We start from the raw sequence: 22,276 nt of genomic DNA on the forward strand, positions 1-22,276 counted from the left end.
TATAGAAATTTCTTACCTCAGAGACTCAAATCCTCTTACTGTATTTTCTTTAGCCAGTAGACCCCTGTTTTAGATGTGAAACATATATTAGTCAAACACCAACTCCTGATAAGCCATGCTTGTTTTAATCCCTTGGTTCTGGATTGCTTTGCCATGACAGCATGCAGTATAGATGTTTGCTGATTCTCTCTGCAGGTGATGGAGTTTTACTGTGAGTCGTGCGAAACAGCCATGTGTTTAGATTGCACAGAAGGGGAACACAGAGAACATGTCACTGTCCCACTGAGGGATGTTCTGGAACAGCACAAAGCAGCACTGAAGAATCAGCTGGATGCCATTCGCAACAGGTACAGTACCACACTCCCTTACGGTCAAAACAGGGACCAAAAGAATGTCAGTTTTAGGTGGAAAAGATACTTTAAGCTATAAAAGCTGATGGATATTTTTGCGATCTCAAAACCATACACAAATCCTCACAAGTATGTAACCATAAAAGACTTTCCTGCTTCCATCATAAAAATAACAAATGTTACACCTTCATTGTCCCTTCACAGCAGTGTGGATAAAACTTGAAATTGAAGAGTGATTGGTTCTAAATATCTATTCCCTTTTAAATAATTAGGTAATAATATATTTTTTATAGAGTTTTAAACAAGTTTGTCTGAAACATTTAACACATGAAAATAATCAATGGTGAGTTGCCCTTTATTTACCCCTTTTCTGTAGTTTAAATATTATTATTTATCCCTTAGATTGCCTCAGTTGACGGCTGCAATTGAACTGGTGACTGAGATCTCCAGGCAGCTGATGGAACGAAAGACTGAAGCAGTGAATGAGATAAGCAGTACATTTGAGGAGCTGGAGCGTGTTCTGCACCAACGTAAGACTGCCCTCATCACTGACCTAGAGAACATCTGCAGCTCCAAACAGAAGGTCAGAAACCGAGTTCTACCTTTAGTAAACATTAAAACAGTAAACTTTGTCCTGTTTTGCTGCATCTAATACAGTATGCTTGTACAAGAAGAACACCTACCACCATGTCAGTTATTTCAAAAAAATGAGCTTGTATCTATATATCTTGTCAGCCATTGTTGTATGAAATGCCATTCTGACAGGGTAAATTGGTGCTGACAGATTTTGCACAGCAGCAGATGGGCTCCAGTCAGTAATTGTGTACTTTTTAAATGCTCCTCTGTGTATTTGTACATGATGATCAGTGGTTGAAGATATAAGTAAGGAATTAAACCCACTTTGTGTACTGTTTTCACGATAGTTATTTTACTTATATTTCAATAACAGCATATGCCGGAGTGTTTGATTCCACTTATACCATGACTATTTTCCAGGGACTACAATTTTGAATGTATTAAAGAACAACACGTCATTTTTAATTACAGTTCCATTTAATGTTGTCATGTCCACAAAACTTCTTAGTTTCTGGTATTTTATAACAGCTATAAATAGTTATGTCTTCACCATCAGAGTATGTTTGGGTAAGATCTGTTGTGACACTTTTTGGGAGTTGTAGGAGTTTTTACAAAATGTAAATAGTGATATTAGTTTGTGTTTGCATCAATTAGATAAGACCATTTACATTTTTTTTCAAGTAAAATCACTGAATGAATATAAAAATGCCCTTTTCTGGACTGTTTGAGAAATGCCTCATATTCTTCCTTATTGCCTCTGGTATGTGTGTAAAAGGTGCTGCAGTCCCAGTTGTTATCCCTGCAGCAGGCGAAAGAACATATTGAGAGTAGCTGCAGCTTCACAGAGCAGGCTCTGAGCCATGGAGGTGCTGCCGAGGTGCTTCTTATGCAGAAGCAGATGGGGGAGCGTGCAGGCGCTCTGGCCTGTCACACCTTCCCTGAACGGCCGCATGAGAACGGACACCTGCAGTGCCGCCTAGAGACAGAGGGCCTGCGCCGCTCCATCCAGAATCTTGGGGTCCTGATCACCACTAGTGCTGTTGGACACACTAGTGTGGCCACCGGAGAGGGCCTGAGGCACGGCATCATCGGCCAACACAGCACCATCACCGTTACCACCAAGGACAAGGAAGGAGAACTGGTGCGAAGCGGTAATGCACTTCTAAAAGGAGATATCACAGGGCCGGAAGGAAGCAAAGCAGTCGAGGTGGAGGTAGCGGACAATAAAAACGGCACATATGAAGTGGGCTACACGCTGAGGAGCGAGGGAGAGTATTCTTTCTCACTGATGCTTTATGGCCAGCCTGTGAGAGGGAGTCCATTCAGACTGCGGGCCGTGAAGCCCAGCGACGTTCCTCAGTCTCCAGAGGACGTGAAAAGGAGGGTGAAGTCACCCAGTGGAAGTGGAGGACATATCAGGCAGAAAGCTGTACGAAGACCCTCCAGCATGTACAGCACCACTAAGAAGAAGGAGAATCCTATTGAGGATGAGCTTATCTACAGAGTAGGTAAGACCACTGAGATCCAGTGGATAGTCTATAGACGTTTGCCTCCTTTATTTCAAGCTGTCTTTATTGCCATATAGTGATAATAGGTACACTTTCTTTACTTCATCTTTTCTTAATGAAGAATTGACTCATAATTGATCAGACATTTGGACCCCGCTACACTGTTAAATGATGCACAAACTCTGTGTGTGTAACAGGCACGAGAGGCAGAGAGAAGGGCGAGTTCACTAATCTTCAAGGTATCTCTACCTTCAGTGGGAGAGTTGTAGTAGCAGACAGCAACAACCAGTGTATTCAGGTGAGACCAGTTTATTAGCTAACCTGCAGTACACACTCCGTTTGGGTCTGAATAACAAAATAGTCTGTATCACATCACCAGGAAGTATAAGAAATGATTATGAATTTGTGTATTTTTATTTTAGATAGGTGTGTTGATAATGTAAAAATGTAAAATTCTCTCCACTAGTCTAGACCTCAAGTAACTCAAATAATTCACTCAAGAACAAAAACAAAAATATAATTTATGTCTACTTTGTATTTGGTTTGTTTAATTTTCAATTATATAAAATTTTATTTCTATAAATAATTTTTCATATTGCTCACATGAAAAAGAGATCAAATTGTACTTATTTATTTGTTTTTTTATTTATTCTAAACTTAACTGAAAATCTCTATGTAAAATATATATTTTCAGTTAAAGAATGTTAGTTATGGAATATAAACTTTATTTCAATAAGCAAAGTGTAAAGAGATGTCTGGGAAAGCCAGGTGCCCTACACACTGTATTTTAAAACATCAAGTCCTTATTTTGCCATGTTTCCTTTGCATAGGTGTTTACTAACGATGGACAGTTTAAGCTGAGGTTTGGCGTGCGAGGCCGGTCACCAGGGCAGCTGCAAAGACCCACGGGAGTGGCAGTAGACATGAACGGAGACATCATAGTAGCTGATTATGATAATCGATGGATAAGCATCTTCTCCTCAGAAGGGAAGTTTAAGGTAAGAACTGAGTGACTGCAGAAACCAACACTGGCACATGGGAATGAATAAAAATGCTAATATCTATAATAGATTCTGGTAATATTATTTCTGACAAGATTACAGCATACATCATTGGATGATTTTTGGAGTTTTGTCATGTTATTACTTCTCATTTCCCAAGTCTCAGCTGTTATCTCTTATGAGCAGTACATGAAGAGGTTTATTATTTAAACTGACTTTATATAGCACTGGACTCTACATACAGAGCCACTTAGTTTATGCATGATAATAGAGTGTAAAGAATAAAACTAGGTAGAGAAGTTGTGCTGTTTTAATGCGGATTTTAGGTTCTAACAGTACCCCAAAACTCTTACAGAAAGCTTCAGTGTATCAGCTGTTATCTGATTGATAACTCATGTTCACGATTCTGCAGAGTATCTGCTGTACAATTTAAGTGAAAAGCTGTTTGTATAGAAACAAAAATATAGATAATTAATATAGACAATATTTCTTGAATTAATCTTGAATTTTTGGTATTATATTAATCTTGTATGATATCTATGTATGATATATAAAAAAAGAATTGCTATTATGTTTCTTATATTCTGTGAAGCTGCTTTGACACAATGTCGATTGTCAAAAGTGCTATACAAATAAATTTAATTAAATTTATATGAAACAATCTGTGAATGGAATTAACGCTGATACTACTGTCAAAGCTGCTCTTCTACAAAAAGACCAGATCTGATTGTAGTACAATTGGATTATAACAGATTTGATTTTAAACTTATGTATGCTTATCCAGATTTCAGCAGGCATAAACGTGACTCTGTACTTAAATGTAGTTGAACACGTGGCGTATTGTTAGTTTATTTCTATTTTTTTTTTTTATTCAACCAGGAACAATTCGTCCGTGTGATTTACAATGGAGAGGAAAAAGTTTGGGTGTGATCTCTGTTCTTAAAAATAAACTAGATATTCAAATGAATATTTTACATAACCTGTCATTTTAAAAGAATACACAAATGACTAAATATATCACGTCTAAGCATAGCCAGGGAGTAAACAAGGATGGCAAAAATAGGACACACAACCCTGTGTGTGGGTTGATTTACAGAGCTACTCAGTCCAGTTGGCTGTGGGACAAGTTAGGTTGTTATGATCAGTAATGGATATGGTGTAACCCATATCCTCTCCAGATACAAGTGCAGGCTCTTTTTCTCCTAAATGCTAAAATACCCTTGCTGTAACCAATTACAGGCCTATGTTTATGCAATGAGATTATACAGGAAGATGTCCTCAGCATTGGTCATTGTTTTTTGGCCACTATTTCACTCAGGAGGAAGGTGTGCTATAGTGTGTGCTACGGTTCTGTACATAGATCTATGTACTTTCCTATTGTATGACTTTCCTATTACTGTCTTTGTGCTCAGAATAAAATCGGTGCCGGGAGGCTAATGGGGCCAAAGGGCATTTCGGTGGATCGGAACGGTCACATCATTGCTGTAGATAACAAGGCATGCTGCGTCTTCATCTTCCAGTCCAACGGGAAACTGGTTACCAGGTTCGGTGCAAGGGGCTCGTTGGACAGACAGTTTGCAGGTACTGATGTAAAACATTCAGGTTCAGCTCAAGAACAGCTAGCAGGATAGGTACATTTTATACAGACTAACATAAGGTTTGTTTTTGCATTTCTCAGCTTGGTTAAATATGGCATTAAGTGTTTGTGTGTCTTTAAACCCAGCTTGTATAAGGATGGATCTGTGCTGTGATGACTTTGTTTTCGAATAATCAACCTAATTCATTGTTTTCACTTAGTGGTTTGGCTTTAAACACCAGAATTACACAGAACATCAGACTGTGAAACAACATATTGCACATGTTCTTTAAAACCAAGCTATTTAGTCCACATAGAAGAAATAACATAGAACAAAATTATTATAATTATTATTATTATTATGATGATTATTATTATTACTATCATCATCATTATCATCATCTTCAATATTATTATTTAATAAATATATAATATCATATATTTATTATTTACTAAATGTATCCATGTTCGCAGATAATGTTTTTTTTTTTCAGTTTTTTTATTCCATTATTTTTTGTTTTTAGAAGTTTGGCATTCTTGTGCATATAAATTCTCACAAATTACAGTATCCTTTATTTTAAGAGACTTAATAATTTCTTCTGTTTTTATTGTAAAACCTGGGGATTTAATATATTATGTCATTAATGTAAACAAAATACCCCAGTGTGTCAAACTGGGAGACAAGAGATTAGTTTGAAAAAATAATTTCTTCCTTTATTTTTTAAATGATTTCTTTGCTGTGAAATCCCTAAATTTGTTCTGGTGTAATCAGTTGCCATCAAATGTCTAATAATTAGTTGAATGGAGTTCTGCTGTATGCAGTTAAAGTGGCATGTCTTAGTAGAAATACACCTGATCATGGAAGGCCACAGAGTTTAAATAAATGCAACAAAGGGTCTTCAAAACAAGTCTGGCAGAAGTTTGGAAAAAATATAGGGTGGTTTAGTTATCAAAAGAAATATCCCAAACTTAGTAAAGATGTAATTGAATATGGCATGATTATGTCTAGTGAAAGCCATCCACTAAAAGTCAGTGACTGGGTATAGAGCAAGTTAGTCAGAAAAGCAGCTAAGGAATAGCCAAGTTATTCAAAAGATAACCACAGCCTGGACAAACCAGCTTTGGAAATAAAGTCAATGGGGAAACAGCCATATGAAATGTTGTTTAGACTTTTTGGTCTCGGCACAAAGTGCTACTTTTCATGGAAACCCAAAACTCTAAGAACACCATCCTAACAGTGAAGGGTGGTGGTGGTAGCATTGTGGGATGCTTTTCGTAATGGACTGTGTACAGTAAGTCAAAAGGCCACGGTGGAGATTCATCTTCCGACAAGGCATACCAACAGAACCTGAATGTTTTTGAATGGCCAGTATATGTGTGCTTTTTTCTTCAGTTAATCTTTGTGTCACAATAAAAAATGCCCCTTTGAATGTTAGATACTGTGTAAATCAAATGGTTAAATCTCAGTTAAGACCATTTCAATTTTATGGTGTAACACAACAAAATGTGTCAAGTTAATTTATTATAAATAAATATTTATGCATCACCTTTGTAAATAATTTTTTTTTTAAATTTTACAAAGTACTACGTCTGAACCAGACCAGTTTATGACAATGTAGGATGTAATACTGTAAATAAGAAGCATCGTAATGGCCAGATTTACCCAGGCTTCAGTTCCAGTGTGTAAAGTAATGTAGATGTGTCTCTGTTCTGCCCTCCTTTCTGTTATTCAAAAATATTCATGATATTTCTATGCTCATTCATTATACTGTCTTTGAATTGCTTTGACTGCCAAACCATTTAATGTAGAGGACATGTAAAGATCAAGCATTTGCTGCCTCCTCTAATTTACTCAGCTCACTGCTTTCATTGTGTTATTATTTATATTGTCTAGTTGTCTTAACCCTAATTCAAAGTGCATGTGAATGTGTGATACTGCCCCCTATTGTGTGAAAGTGTAGAAAAATTGAGCTGCTTATTGGACTTTGCTTGCTTCTTTCATTCAAATTTTGGCAGATGCCCTTCTGCTTGCTTGTGTTTTTTTTTTTTTTTTTTTTTTTTTTTCTTGTCTCTTTTTCCGCCTGACCCTTTGTGTTTTGTCCCTTATTTCTTTTAGAAAAAAGTGGTTCAAACTTTAAACAGGAGCAAAAGCTTAGTAAATCTGGCCCTGGGTTCAGTAAGTATGGAGCGCAGTACAACGCGTTGTGTTGTGTCTAACATTCATCCCCAACTACTGAAATCTGAATTTAAAATTTTTTGATCAGCGTATTTTTATCTTGATTTTGATACTTTAGTTAGAATCCAATCATAAATGTTTATCAATACAAATTTTGTATGTTCTAGAGTAGTGTGTTATTTAGCGTGTACATCATTGCTATGAAATCATTTGAGAAAGCAAGTGAATTTATTCTATTGGTTGTGCTTACGTTGGTTAATGTTTGGCAATGCCTGATTTTTGATCACTCGCTGGACTCAGTGTTTAATGTCTTATTGTTTTTCCTCCATGTGTCTTTTCAGGTCCACACTTTGTGGCTGTCAACAACAAGAATGAAATCATAGTAACAGACTTTCATAACCACTCGGTGAAGGTAAGGATAAGCCGATAAGTATAATGTTTTTATTTTATTTTGATGAGCTTTTGAGAAAGCCGTCCGGTATATTGGTGATTGTGCTTTGATATGATGGTTAGATTTCTGTTTTTTGCTCAGGTGTTCAGTGCAGATGGTGAGTTCCTCTTTAAATTTGGCTCACATGGTGAAGGAAATGGGCAGTTTAATGCCCCAACAGGAGTTGCTGTTGATGCAAATGGGAACATCATTGTAGCAGACTGGGGTAACAGCAGGATACAGGTATTAACCGTCAGCAGTTACACTACAGGCACGCACACACAATATCAGCTGCAAAAAGGTGTATCTACATACTGTAAGGAGCACTGAAAGCAAAAGCATCAGTTCAATAAAACCAAAATAATATTTAAAGGAATATAATAGTGTCTCACTGCAGTTTAAGTTTAATGTGGTAAAGAAGCAAAATGGCCATCTTTAGTGAATTCACACATTAATTGATATGAGCAGTGATATAGACCTGCCTGAGCCATCCTCATGCCCTATTTAAGATTGTAGTTCTTATCACTTTCTGAGAGCATGGCTCTACGTGGACAGTTTAGTGGAGCTTTTTGTGGACTCTATCACTTAGAAACCATTAGGATAGCTTATTGCACTCAAGTCTCCATCAATGACCAACTGATAACTTAATGTTAAAACTAAACTGAATTTCCTAGTTACACAATTGCACATTTTCATAATATGGTATACAGTTACAGTACAAATGGGTAATGTTTATAATTACACTATCCGCTGTCACCCAGATGAGGATGTGTTGCGTTTTGAGTCCTTTAGATGTTTGTTGTTTCTGGGAGGTTTTTTGCTACCATCACCTCTGGCTATCTCATTATGGATAAATTTCCCTCGTGTCTCGGGTCTAAGCTGAGATTAAATTATTGGTGCTTATTAACTGTGTGTGTGTGTGTGTGTGCAGTTTGTTTTATTATTCAGGGGCTTCCTCTAGGTAGTCTGGTTTCCTCCCCAGTCCAGAGACAAATTGGGATCTGGGATTTGGGAATTGTCTAAATTGTCTGTTGTGTGTGAATTGGGTCAGTGTGACAAGGGTGTGTGTGATTCCTGCAGTTGGTTGCCACCCCATTCAGTGTGTCCACCACCTTGTGCCCCCAGTCCCTTAGGGTAGACTCCAGACTCCCCAAAACTCTGTGGCATAGAAAATGCTTGGATGTTATAGTAAAGTGTTCCCACTTGAGAGTCTTTGAGAGAGCACAGTGCAGTGTGTGGTTTTTAGTACCATAACAAGATTCATGTTTTATTATTAACTTACAGAGATGGCAAAAACCTTGAGGAACCAAACTCGAGAGATTCCATCCTCATCTGAGTAACACTGACGAGTGCGATTATAAATAATTTCCTTTCTACATCTGTACAGTATATTGTCAGATGGTGTTGTGTAACCAGGAGCTTTTGAGTAACTTATAAATCAGAATAATCGCTGAATTCAAGATTTAACGCTAATTAATTCCTGCTGAAGTCTAAAATTCTCCATTACACTTTCATATTAGTTTTCTTGATAAAAATGAAGCATTCTTTGTTGCTGATATTGTACTGTATGCAGTGTGGTGTGATCTGAATTCGTAGATAAAATGATCTTAAATAATAAAATATTCAAACATGGTGATTAAAATAAAGTCTTTATAGTCATCATATTCCTAAATCTCACTTCAAGTCTCTCTCTCTCTCTCTCTCTCTCTCTCTCTCTCTCTCTCTCTCTCTCTCTCTCTCTCTCAGGTGTTTGACAGCTCAGGCTCTTTCCTGTCCTACATAAACACGAGTGCAGACCCACTGTATGGGCCGCAGGGTTTGGCGCTGACGTCTGAAGGTCACGTGGTTGTTGCAGACTCGGGGAACCACTGTTTTAAAGTGTATCGCTATCTGCAGTAGTGCTCAAGCTCTCCTTCTTTCTCTCTTCTACGGTTTTGCACGTTCAGCTAAAATCAATTCCCTTAACCAAACTAAAGTGGATGAGCAGAAAGCACAAGAGCATTTTTCTTTCACAGTGATCTCCAAAAAAATACTTTTTTTTTTTCATATATAATGGTGAACTAAGACCTTAGGGTTGTTTAGGGTGGATTTCAGAGAGTCATAATAAGCACACTTTGTACAGAAATAGGTTGAAAAGAAATCAGAACCATTTGTGTACAGCACTTTCTCTGAAGCATGCATTCATAAAGCCACAGTAGTGTTAACATTTCTGCCATTTGGTAACTGCAGATATTTTTACAAAATAATTTCAAATGGCTCATAAAAATACTTGAATAATTGATTCCATAATAACATGTAAACATTTCCCTTCAACCTAATTCCAGAACTTGTACATAAGCACATGCAGAAGAAAATTCTATATTAATTCAAATATATTTTCAGGGATTTCCAAAAGTCTACAGTTAAGACACTTGTAAAAAAAAAATGGAATTTAGAATTACTTGTTATTAAGGAATGAATTCTACATTATGGTGCGTTATGAGTTATATAATTAACAACCGTTACCAAATTTCAAAGAACAATCTGTTTATACAGTTGCAACGCTTTATGAATACAGGCTAGACAGAACGTTCACACGCTTTTAAATCCAGTGTCTTAACTTTTGCTAGTTTTTTAGATCAGCAATGAAATTAGGCCTGATCCCTCTGTCAGCTTTACTTCCCATCTCTCTGTAAAACACACTCACCCTCTTTGTCTTTTTGAGTGCAAACCCCAGTGGTGGATATTGATGCCTATGTATTTGTATCTATGCGCATAAACAAGTGTCTGTATATATGCATATGTGTGTATATATACATAGGAGAATATATATATATGTAATCTGTAAATGGTACCACACTTTGGCTTCCCGTCATCGTTGTTACATGATGTCATTGAGCTGATGTTACACTTCAGACTGCTGCATTTACAGAAAGATTCAGCAGCAAAAAAGCACACGAATTATTTTTCTATTACGTTTCATTATGCTTTAAGTTTCGAGTTAACCTATAAACAAACAAACAAACAACAACTTGGTGACTGAAGTGAGGGGAAAAAAAAAGAAACAGCAATGGTTTAGATAAATGTTTTGTTAATCGCACTGCAATGCATTTGCACATCGAGTCTCATACTCAGAATATCTTTGTAAATAATCCTAAGTTTTTACAGCCGATGCATCATAGTGCTTACTGTCGTTTAATCAGTATTTAATGGTTGTTTTTTTATTTATTTCATTTTTTGTACAGACTTTGTTGTGTCCCTCCACTTTTTATTTTTTGGAATGAGCCCTGCATAAATCTCACCAGCCAAAGCTTTTAACTGTCTTTTATTTTTTGTACATTTTTCTCATTGCTTTTGGGCCTCAGCCATTTGTCTTGAGGTATTGTATAAGGTGTTTTTCAGATTGGAACAGAAGTTCATTATTCTTTTTAAAATATACACTCATTACGGACAGCTTTTTAGGTGGTGTTTCTGGACTGCAGTTAAAAACCTAGAAACATTGTGCATGTTGAGGTTGTTTCAGCAATGTGGATATTTAATGGGTTTTGTTATATCTACTAACTGTAAATGACTGTGATATTTCGTATTTCTGTCTCACGTCAGACGTCTCAGAGCACGTGTGTTTTCGTATTAATCAGGCTTCGATTTGTTCACACAGGTCTCCAAATCTTTGTGCATCTTAAACACTAGACTGTAGCGAGTTATTCATCTACTCCTCGTTTACATGTTTTTTTTTTAAAGTCTTGCAAGAATGTTTGAGGGTTTGACACGTCATACTTTGCTCTGCTTGATACTCTTGATATACTGATACTCGAGTGCATTTTTTTACACTTTATATCATAAAGTGCACAGGTGTAAATCAGTTCATTAATCCTTATTACTCCTCAGTGCTAAAGCTGACACAAGCCTGTAGTGCATTATAGGTATGGCTTCTATGCATTGGAGCCGTTTTAAAATAGTTAATAGTTTAGTTAGAGCATTAAGAATGAAAGTTCTAGCTTTTTGGACAAAGCAACTTGTTTTTGAGTAACAGGACAGATCCATAGTCAGTTTCTGTCTTCCAGAATTGTGTGAGCAAAAAGAGAGTAAAAATAGCTGAACCTCATCTGAGATGCACAACATACATGCACATGGCATAAACATCATGAACTCCTTCCAGAACATAATTTAGAACCCACCTTTAACTAGAAATCATTCAATAACAAAAAGTATTGTATATGAAAATTTCAATGTGTTCGCTGATGGATTCTAACAGTGTGTAATTAAAAGTGTAAATATAAAGTTATTTAAACACCTACACATCTCTTTGTGGTTTACAACGTCTCTCTCTCTCTTTCACACATACACACTTTACAAAATGTGCCCCATTGATTTTTTTTTTTTTTTTTTAAATCCACCCTGGAGGTTGTCACAGTAGAACCCAAGAGCTTCTCTGAGCTCTCATAAAGCTTTTTGTTACACCAGTGAAAATCACCACCCACCTGCAAAAACTCATGATTTCCTGATGATGAGTTTCTTTAATTATTTGCTTTCCCGTAAATTAAACATTTATTACAAATCTCAATAACACAAAAACTAGTCTGCTCTTAAACAACATTAAAGCTAATGACAATTTTAATAACACACTACAGCTCCAAGCAGTAGCCAAGATATAATTGTACAAAATATTATCAATGAGCCTAAAATTTAATCAGCCGGATTACATTCATAAAATAAATCAGAGGGGGCTGTGGGTGTTTTTCTACAGTTTGAGTTCCCTGGCTGCAAAAAAGGTGAGATGTCCTGCTGTAGAAACCCACACTGGTGTTGTTCTAGTGAAGGAAGAGAACATCATCATCACTCGACGTCCTCCTGCTGTATTACAGACAACACACTGCGATCTGCAGCATTTGCTGCAGAACAAATCCCATTAATAAGACATTTATTACATATATGTAACAGAAGGGAAACACACCCAGACAAAAGCTGAACTACAAGCAGGCAAGAATTTTTTTCATTTTTAAAAATATAATAGCTATTAATAATGCCGTCTTTTCTCTTGCTTTTCTGTCTGCTAGTCTGTTGTGCCACCAATACATTCACAAAAGCGTTTATAAAGACTAAAAAATGAAATGAAAACATTTGGGAGAAGTTTAAAACATTAAAAGACTAAACAGTCTGCAATCTGTTTGTTGTGTGAGAATGAATAAATAATTAATAAACGTTTCTGCACAGCCATTTTAACCACCACTTCTATTCAGAGACCCCCATTTTGTACATCATTCATACAGATATGAATAAGAAAGGGGAAAAAAAAGAAGAAAAATGGAAAATAAGATTTGTAATAATGATGCAAGTGTAAGACATTGACCTGGGTGTCAAGTCTGCTTTTAAAAGTGTCTTTTTGGTCTACACATTTTTTTTTTTAAATAGGAAAAATGTGTACAAATATTCAGACATGAAGCGACTACAGACAGAAATAAATAAACCGCTTGGGTTTGTATATATGGAAATACTGTGGTTTGTGTTTCTATCACAAATTCACGGTAAAAAAAAAAAAAAAAAAATCATTAAAAAGAAAATATACAGTGTAATTCATTTTAATTACATTTGAGATATACCTGAACACTTAATTATGTAAACACATATCAAGATCACATATTCCAAAAAGCACACTTATCTGTAAGCAGTACACACATTTGCTGCCTGATGCCACACTCAGAGCAAGGTTTTTTCAGCAAACCAGTAGAGTAAATAAACCTTATTTAAATAGTTATTATGGAAATGTTAGAAACTGTGCATAGCAGCCTTTACAAACGCAGAACCTTGAACTAATTATGTATTAGGTCTTCAAGCACTAGTCACTCATTTCTATCCAAGTGTATACAGAAATGAGGAATTTATTATTAAAAGAAATAATTAAAAAAGTTCAAATGACTCTAGAGTCTTTTTAAAAGTTCACAGCGAACTACTTCTAAAACCTACTGAGCTAAATTCCATGTCTTAAAAAGGGCACGGAAGGGAACACCGAGCAACACTGAGGTGAAATGAGATGTTAAAAGCAGCTCAGGTTGATATTTGCTTAAAACCTTCAGCGCATTGTGACCTGAATGTCAACAGGGCTACATCATATTCCAACAGTAATGAGGACTGACTTGTTCAGATCAGGCAGAGGAGAGCATTACACTCCCTATTTCACATTGTGAAGAAGCTCCGGGTCTGAACCACACCACGGCAGCCTACCTCCTGAGAGAAGAATGCCTCGGAATGAAAACGTCCGATTGCAGATAAAATGAATGCAGTTTTCTTTCAGTTTTCCTCTTATTCAGTCTCACCTTCTCCACAATCTCATTTCCCCCCACACTCATATCAGTAGTAGGGGAACATCTGTAGTCTCCTTGAAATGTTAAATTGAAGAGGCCGTCTCTCCTCAGTAATAGTGGCAGATCTGCAGACGGCTGCCCGGGTCATTCTTGCCAGGGCTGAAGAAGGGTGAGACAGGTTCGTCAAAGTATGCCGCGAAGCTGTAGACCCGCTTCATGGTGACGGCGTCATAAAAAGCCACATGGCCACGCTCATAGTCAAGGAAGACACCAACACGTGGAGAGCTCCAGTAATCAGCCACAGGCACGCGTGCGTCCTCTTCATTGGCGTACAAGCGGTCGTGTAGGCTCAGGCTCCAGTATCCAGCTGATGGTGACAGACTAACAAAGCCCTTGCGGTTGCTCCGTGCTGTTGTCACACCCAGGTACCACACTCCTTTGTCCCTCACATCTACCTCCCAGTAGTGTTGGCCACTGGAGTACTGCGCAGTAGCTAACACACCAAAGAAGCGCGTGAAGCGACATGGGAGGTCGGGTTCGTGCGAGCGTGCTCGGCCCTCCTCTACCTTTGTATCGAAGTCGCTAATGGCCAAAGATGGATGTGCTGTGTCCAGATCCAGCGTCAGGTTCTGAGGCACTGAATGCCAGAGGATGAAGTACATTACTTAAACTACAAGTCTAAAAAGTGGAAAGCCTAAACTAAGGGAAATCAACAAAAGTGTCAGATTTGGTCTTACATTCATTCAGATTTCCTCGATGATCAATGATTATTAATGATTATTTATTCATCTTTTATGTTTAAGTAAGGCCACACTGTTAAAAATGGTGCAGAGAGTATTTGCAAATGACTGCACAGCTCAAAATGTGTTACTCAGTTTTTTAATTTAGGAATGAGCTACACATTACACTTCTGAACCTTTTATACTTTTATGATATGGATCATCCGTGAAATAAGCTAGTTCCTGTTAAGAAAAGAGAAAAGAAATAGAGGCTGATTGAACTATAAGTCCAAAAAGCACCCAGTCATTCATACTGATGAAAATGGACACATGTAACATACACTATACAATACTATACTATAATATACTATACCGGAGTATACTATACAATGCTATGCTATGCTATACTATACTACATAATGATATACTATACTGGAGTATACTACACAATACTATACTGGCTTATACTGGACTATATAATACTATACTGGAGTGTACTATACAGTGCTATACTATACTGGAGTGTACTATACAATGCTATACTATACTGAAGTATACTATATAATGATATACTATACTGGAGTATAGTATACAATACTATATTGGCTTATAGTGGACTATACAATACTATACTGGAGTGTACTATACAGTGCTATACTATACTGGAGTGTACTATACAGTGCTATACTATACTGGAGTGTACTATACAGTGCTATACTATACTGGAGTGTACTATACAGGCTTATACTGCACTATACAATACTACACTATACTGGAGTACACTATACAATATTGGGGTATATTACACTATACTATAATATACTATACAATATTGGGGTTTATTGCACTATACAATACTATAATGAGGTATTCTATATAATACTATACAATACTATTCTGGAGTACACAATACAATTATTCTGGAATATACTATACCATACAGTGCTATACCTCACTGGATTATACTGGACTATCCTATACTGTATCAACCTGGACTATCCTATACTGTAGAGACTATAGAATATAGAATGTACTATGCAATATTATACTGGACTGATACCATACTATACACATACATACTATACACTATCCACACTACACTGGACTGAAAGTGCAAACTGTCATACTGTAAAGTCATTAGCTATGTTTACATGCACACAGTTTCATCAATACGAATGAATTCAATCCAACTGCAGATTGCAAAAGTACTGTTTATACGTACCCTACACATGGCAAGCTGATTCACATTTCTGTTAACCTGTTTACACCTCTCCATTCAATCCAAACAAAATGTAATTCCGATTGAGCTCAATCAGATTAACCTGGCTTTGTTTGATAGATTTTTTTTAAACATACAGTCATGCTTTTGGGTTTTTTAACTAATTTACCGGGATGCAGGTGTTGACTCATGAACAGTGCTCTTTACTTACTTGTATGCAGCACATGCATCATCTTCTTCCACAAGATGAGCTGAAAGGGTCCAGTGAATTCGGTAAAATCAGGAGGACAGTTCACTGCCTGTACTGTAAGGTTAACATGACTTGGGCTAAAATCAAGAAAACAGCACCACAACAGTATTTACACACCTAATACATATATGTATGCTCAAAAGTTTGCATACCCTGAAAGAAATTGATACATTTATTTTAATTTATTGGGCCTTTTATTTGGAAAATATGACTGATAATGCAAAAGTATTTTTTCTTATTTAAGGATAGTGGTCACGTGAAGTCATTATCACATAGTTGTTTGACTCCTTTTTAAAACCTAATGAAATCACAAACCCTGGTCAAAAGTTTACATATGCTTGAATGTTCGGCCCACTACTGCAGGAGAATTGCTCGTGACACAAAGAAATTCCTACAAACAACTTCAAGAGAAATACAGGCTGCTGAGGAAAATAGTGGTGGTGGTGTTTCAAGGAGCACAAAATGGACGTACTCGAACACGAATGACCTGCATGGTCAAGTTGCAAGGAGAAACCCATTACTGCACCCATGCCACAAAAAGGCCTGTCTTCAGTACGCCAGACAGCACTGTGAGAATAATTGTATAAAACAATCTTTTCTGATAATGTTGCAGACTGTCTGTAAAGAGCACATTGTTCTTTCTCTCTCACACACACAGATGAGAAATTCCTTACAAGCACCAAGATAAGCCTCACAACTTCTAGAGTCATTTGGAGTGATGAGACCAAAATTTAACTTTATAGTCACAACCATAAGCACTATAATTGGAGAGGAGTCAACAAGGCCTATGGTGAAAAGTACACCATCCCCACTGTAAAGCATGGTGGTGGATCTCTTATGTTTTGGTCATGTTATGGGAAGTTAGTAAAAATTGATGGCAAGATAAATGCAGCATGTTATCAGAAAATACTTGCAGACAGTTTGCGTTCTATAGCATGTAAGCTGTGCATGGGACACTCTTGGATGTTCCAAAGCACATGGCAAGGTTGACTCTCCAATGGCTAAAGCAGAAAAAGGTAAAGATTATGGATTCACAGTCTCCTGACCTCTATATCATTGAGCCACTTTGTTGAGATCTCAAACATGCAGTTTGTGAAAAACAACCAAAATATTTTCAGACACACACTCACATTTGTTTCAACATGCAGTTATCTACGTACCTTGAATATGCTTTGCTGATGCTCTGAAAAAGACATCCATAAGAGAACTGAACATGGAATTTAAAACAACACATATCATCATGCATGTGTGTGCATAAAAACACAAGTCAGGCATACCTCAAATTTTGCTACCTCGCTGAGCTGGTTCTGAATTTCAGCGATGGCCTTGTCCACTTTAGCCGCCTCACTTTCCACCAGTTTCAGATTCTCATCTATCAGTGATATAGTAGATGCCTCCTCTGCCTCCAGCCTCTCCAACAATCTGTCCTTTTCATCCAGCAGGAACTGCACCAGGGCTCCCACATCATCCTCAATCTTCTCCTTCAGAGCTTGCTTCTTTAGCTGTGAGGAAGTAAACAGAACACATCTGCTAATTTGGCTTTAATTAGAACTTAAATAGGGTGCTCGTGGTATGATGATGCTGCCACCAACACCATCTTGATGCTTCACCATCAAGATTACAGAGTCTGCTGCATGCCTGCAATATGCCATTTACTCTGGGATAACTTCAGCCTAGACACACTACCATAAAGACCTGATTTATGGGAGTAACCCTGCTGTCCTCCCAGCTGATTTTTCTATTTTTGCAGAAACGTACTGAAGCGCTGTTAGAGTGGCCATTGGGTGTAGTTGCCCCAATGGCAACTACACCCAATGGCCACTCTAACAGCGCTTCAGTATGTTTCTGCAAAAATTTTATGAAAATTAAAAGTGGCAGTTATTAATTGCTAACCAATTGTGTCTCAGAAGCCAAGACCCTAATCGGCATGGTGGGTTCATTTGTAAACCTTGTAGTACAAATATACACCATTTAAGCAACAATGTGCTTTTTTCTCTCTGTCAATTTTTTTCTTTAGTTTGTTTATATATATATATATATATATTTATATATACATTTATATATATATATATATATATAAAATGTTCTTGTTCACATTTGCAAGTACAAAATCCTAAATGATTGTGTGTGAAAAATGGACAATACATGTGGATATATGCACTGGATAACAAAAACAAAATTGTCTAAATACTTATTTTCCCTCATTTTATATATACTGGTTGCAGGATGGCATTTACTCACAGGGGAAATTCACACACTTGTTCACACACGACTACAATTTAGCACAGTCAGTTTGCCCATCTGCATGTTTTTGGAAAGTGAGAGACATTTCACACAGACAGTAACCCGAGATCAGGACTGCATCCGGTACCCTGGAGCTTTGAAACATCAATGATAATAGTAATGAAGTTATTAATTTTGTTGCTTAATACATATTCCTTATGTACATGGATATTTATGAAAAGAAATACAAAAACCATGATATGAGTCTGCAAGGTTAATTCTTACTTACTTTGACATCTGCTTTGGCTTGCTCATCTGTGGCTTTAACTCGGCTACACATAGACTTTTGCCAGTTTAGTTTGATGAGCCTCAGCTTTAGGCCCCCCTGTGTACAAAAGAAAGCAAGTTCAGCAAATGCGTAAGATCCTAACGGCAATGTCACAGTACCACAGACCATTCAGAACTGCTGCCATGTTTACTACTCATCATTAGTGTATTGAAAACTGACACAAGATGTCTGATAGAGGAACTGTTACAGCTCACCTTCATGTCCTCAACAACTTCAGGTACAGGAGCAACGTCATGGAGCCTGAAAGCCATTAAATACATAACCATTCATTATGGACAACCCAAAACTGTGAGAATTATTATTGTGTATTCAAATTTACTGATAGATGTGACTCTCAGTGACATTCTGGTTTCTAAAAAAAAGTTTTTGCATGACTACAAGAGCTTTATTTCAATGAGCATTATAATAATTGAGGAACTGTAGTCCTATTCACTCTATTATTAATTATTATTAAATAATAATCTGCCCTTGAGTAGAGATATTTCCATGTTATATTTGCTAATCCAGTTGAAATAAGGGCTCCACTCCCTGCATACTTGATGAGCACAACCCATACATGGTGAAAAGAAAAAATATGAGCTGCTACAGAATGCCAGACTCTGCAGTACTTCTAGTTTCACTGCTCTCCCCATCCCCTATCTCTCCATCACCCACACCCACTACATCTCTCACTTCTTCTACCACCTCTTCCTGACCTCAGGCTTCATTCATGTTGCAGCCAAACTGAAAACAACAAAACATTTTTCTTTTGTGTTTGTAAAAAATAGAGCACTCATTTTTAATGGGAAGCAATCATCAATTTGTTTGGGAGCATCGGTGAAGTAACAAATGTGTGATGAATACTAAATGAACTAAAATGTTCAGCAGTTTTTTAATTCACCAACCTATTCAATAGTTAACCCTCCCCCCACCCCCCGAGTTCTGTGAGAGTCTGTGTGTGTATGTGTGTGTGCCTATTTTCTCTTGTTGAGCTGTTACCTGTTGCTAGACATTCTGCATAAACTTGATTTGCAAGCTGTCATTTATAATTTAACAGACTTCTTTGCGTTACTCTATGTAGTGTTTGTAGCCTTTCCAGAGTATCTTCTGCAACCCTACTCTAGCACTCGTTTCTGATCACTATGTAGAAACCTTTTAACACATGCATCATTGTCAAATCCTTCCATGCTTGGACTGTAATTCTGTCAGACTGCTTTAAAAGGTCCACATAAACAGAACACAAAGATACATTTCATGCCTGACTCCTAAGCTCATTACCATGCTCAGCAGGGGTATTATTAAAAAAAATGACTTAACACCTTCCAGAACCAGAGCTGTGTTATTACTGGTGTAAAAGCTGCACACTCTTTACCTGTGATCTCTCGACTCTCTGCACACCACACAGATGGGCTTTCTGTCTGTGTGGCAGTAGAGTTTAAGCTCCTCGTGGTGTCTCTCACATTTACCATCCGTTTTGGCTGGTTTGGCCGGTGCAGGAGGCCTACACGTCTTCAGACACTCAAACTCACTCAGTTTGTCCACCAGGTTCTTCACCAGGTAGTTCTTTGTGAAGCTCATTTTGCCAAACACCTGTGAAACAAGCGTATAGGACAGAACAATCCTCATATCTCCTGCTTGTTCCATTTTGCTGTTCATGGACTAAAAGATGCCAGTCGAGAATATTTTTTAAAGTTTTAGTTACCATCCTACACTTCATCTTAGAGAAGGTTTTGCTTCCTCTGAAGTACATAATGCAAGCCAATTGCATGGTTTCAGACTACTGTTCATGATGCATCATAGAACAGCTATTGGCTAATGTAACTGTGAATGATACAGGACAGAGAGTACACCATCCCTCCTACCCAGAAACCAAAACCCAACAACCAGGGGCAGTATTAGCTCAGTGGTTAATGTGTTAGACTATTGCTCAGATCACGAGTTTAAACATTGTGCCCAATCAACAGTAGCCAAAGCTCTGCAGTAGTAACTTGGCAGTACTAGGGTTTGAACTCGCAATGCTTTTCTGCCTGACATGATGATGATGCCTAACCCTCGACACATCTACTGCTGTGGATCTTATAGACTGGCCTGATGCACAGGAATCTTTTATCTTCTTGGGGCTACCGCACTTTTGACTATGTTTGGATAACATATACAGTAGATGTGTTTCTCCCCAAAACAGTTCATGCCCACCATCTCACTTGGATACTGTAAAATTGTACCAAGAAGCTCCTGTTCACAATATTTTCATTCTTATACATTTTCGAAACTCTCACCATTGTTAGACTACAATATTCAGTTGCATTACTGTATAATTCCACTATCCAACTTCACACAGAAGAGAAAGGGTTTGATTCGAAGACATATATTTCTCTCAATGCTTCCTCACATGATGTCTCAGGGGGTTTTTCCTTTCTACTGTGGCTTATTCATTATAAATATCAACATACACCTGCCTTTTTTTGTAAAGCTACTCTGTGATATATTATTAAAATAACTCTGAATAGAATCCGGTTGAGTTTTCTCGTGATATTCCAGATATTTCTGGGGAGATTTGCATGGTAAATGTTTTTTTTTTATTCCAAGCGTAGTAGTTTAGTATAAGTGTGTGTAAATGTGTTCTAGCTATAAGAACCATATAGAATTTTAAAATATATAAAATGAGCAACAGCTGTTAGGTGTTTTAGCTATAGTCAGTCAACTAGATCAATTATTACTTGTTTGTTTATGTGACAGAAATGTAGCCTTATCCCATGGAGGTAAACAAGCTTTACACATCTTATAAACGTGTAAAAAATAATAATAAATAATGATAATGATAATAATAATAATAATAATAATAATAATAATAATAATAATAATAATAATATGACAGTCTGCTGTTTTTGAGGTCCACTGTTCAAAAAAATATTTTGAAGTTAGGCGTTTTTGATATGTTTGTTATTGATTATTCCAGTGATCTCAGTGCCAGTGAGAGAATTTGCCTGATTAACAGGACAGGACATGAAAACAATACCCACCATCCGACACTCTGGACACTGATAGCCGATGTCGTCTCCTCCGTTTTCTTCCCAGTGCATTAAAATGCACATGCGGCAAAAGTTGTGACCGCATTTTAAAATGACTGGGTCGTCAAAATAATCCAGGCAAATGGCACAAACCAATTCCTTCTGTAATTCCCCCTTTGTATCCTGAGCGGTAGCCATGTCACTAAACCAGCAGCTTCCAGTAGAGTGCGACAGGCAAACAGAATAGAAACGCTCGCGAGAGGGCAGTACACAGGAACTGATGACGTGGTACACACAAAAGTAGTTAAAACAAAATAGCACGGTACATGTCTATATTATGGAAATTTACTGAGTATGTTGAGAATGAAAAAATGTGACAAATGTGAAATATGAGTCAGAATCAGAATCAGAATCAGGTTTATTGGCCAAATTCGTTGACACACACAAGGAATTTGGTTCCAGCTGTTTGTGATTCTGTTTATGAGTACAGATATAAATAACATTATACTATACAAGATAATACAGACTATTGTGGTGGAAATTTCTAATCTAAAGATGTTTATAAGGCCTTTTCCTTCTCTTTTACCTTGTATCTGTAGTGACCAGAGATTGACATTGTCATCGTTTGTTT

General features: G+C 37.2%; 2 protein-coding genes across 5 annotated transcripts in view; one reads left to right on the forward strand and one right to left on the reverse strand.

Moving 5' to 3' along the window:
• The window catches only part of trim3b (tripartite motif containing 3b), a 29,372-nt gene extending 17,477 nt beyond the window's left edge, over positions 1–11,895 (forward strand). For 2 of the 3 annotated variants that reach the window (XM_060896107.1, XM_060896106.1), the window contains 10 exons: positions 196–347; positions 753–933; positions 1,702–2,434; positions 2,632–2,732; positions 3,265–3,432; positions 4,848–5,016; positions 7,128–7,187; positions 7,529–7,599; positions 7,720–7,860; positions 9,364–11,895. In XM_060896107.1, the coding sequence (XP_060752090.1) occupies positions 196–347; positions 753–933; positions 1,702–2,434; positions 2,632–2,732; positions 3,265–3,432; positions 4,848–5,016; positions 7,128–7,187; positions 7,529–7,599; positions 7,720–7,860; positions 9,364–9,516 (1,929 nt within the window). In that variant the 3' untranslated portion in view covers positions 9,517–11,895. The remainder of the gene's footprint in view (positions 1–195; positions 348–752; positions 934–1,701; positions 2,435–2,631; positions 2,733–3,264; positions 3,433–4,847; positions 5,017–7,127; positions 7,188–7,528; positions 7,600–7,719; positions 7,861–9,363) is intronic. The other variant, XM_060896108.1, reaches the window with a different exon arrangement.
• A 192-nt stretch (positions 11,896–12,087) lies between these two features.
• Positions 12,088–21,889, reverse strand: trim47 (tripartite motif containing 47). Of its 2 annotated transcripts, none has more exons than XM_060896384.1 (8): positions 21,658–21,889; positions 20,010–20,227; positions 18,853–18,898; positions 18,599–18,694; positions 17,364–17,588; positions 17,247–17,269; positions 16,048–16,163; positions 12,088–14,535 (listed from the first exon to the last, which is right to left on the reverse strand). In XM_060896384.1, the coding sequence occupies exons 1-8, from the start codon at positions 21,841–21,843 to the stop codon at positions 14,006–14,008; spliced, it is 1,440 nt and encodes a 479-aa protein (XP_060752367.1). In that variant the 5' UTR covers positions 21,844–21,889; the 3' UTR covers positions 12,088–14,005. The 2 variants fall into 2 exon arrangements, with proteins under 2 accessions (XP_060752367.1, XP_060752366.1); XM_060896383.1 differs by having other exon boundaries at positions 17,247–17,293.
• Between the last annotated feature and the right edge of the window lie 387 nt (positions 21,890–22,276).

Source organism: Tachysurus vachellii, chromosome 20 (assembly GCF_030014155.1).
Source record: "Tachysurus vachellii isolate PV-2020 chromosome 20, HZAU_Pvac_v1, whole genome shotgun sequence".
NCBI lineage: Eukaryota > Metazoa > Chordata > Actinopteri > Siluriformes > Bagridae > Tachysurus > Tachysurus vachellii.

Excerpts from the sequence above, each read along its gene's own strand:
- trim47 (XM_060896383.1), bottom strand. The coding sequence starts at position 21,843 with ATGGCTACCGCTCAGGATACAAAGGGGGAATTACAGAAGGAATTGGTT. Across the intron at positions 20,228-21,657 it reads AGTGTCCAGAGTGTCGGATG|GTGTTTGGCAAAATGAGCTT; the intron begins GTGGGTATTGTT and ends CTTGTTTCACAG. Across the intron at positions 14,536-16,047 it reads GATGCATGTGCTGCATACAA|TGCCTCAGAACCTGACGCTG; the intron begins GTAAGTAAAGAG and ends TCTGGCATTCAG.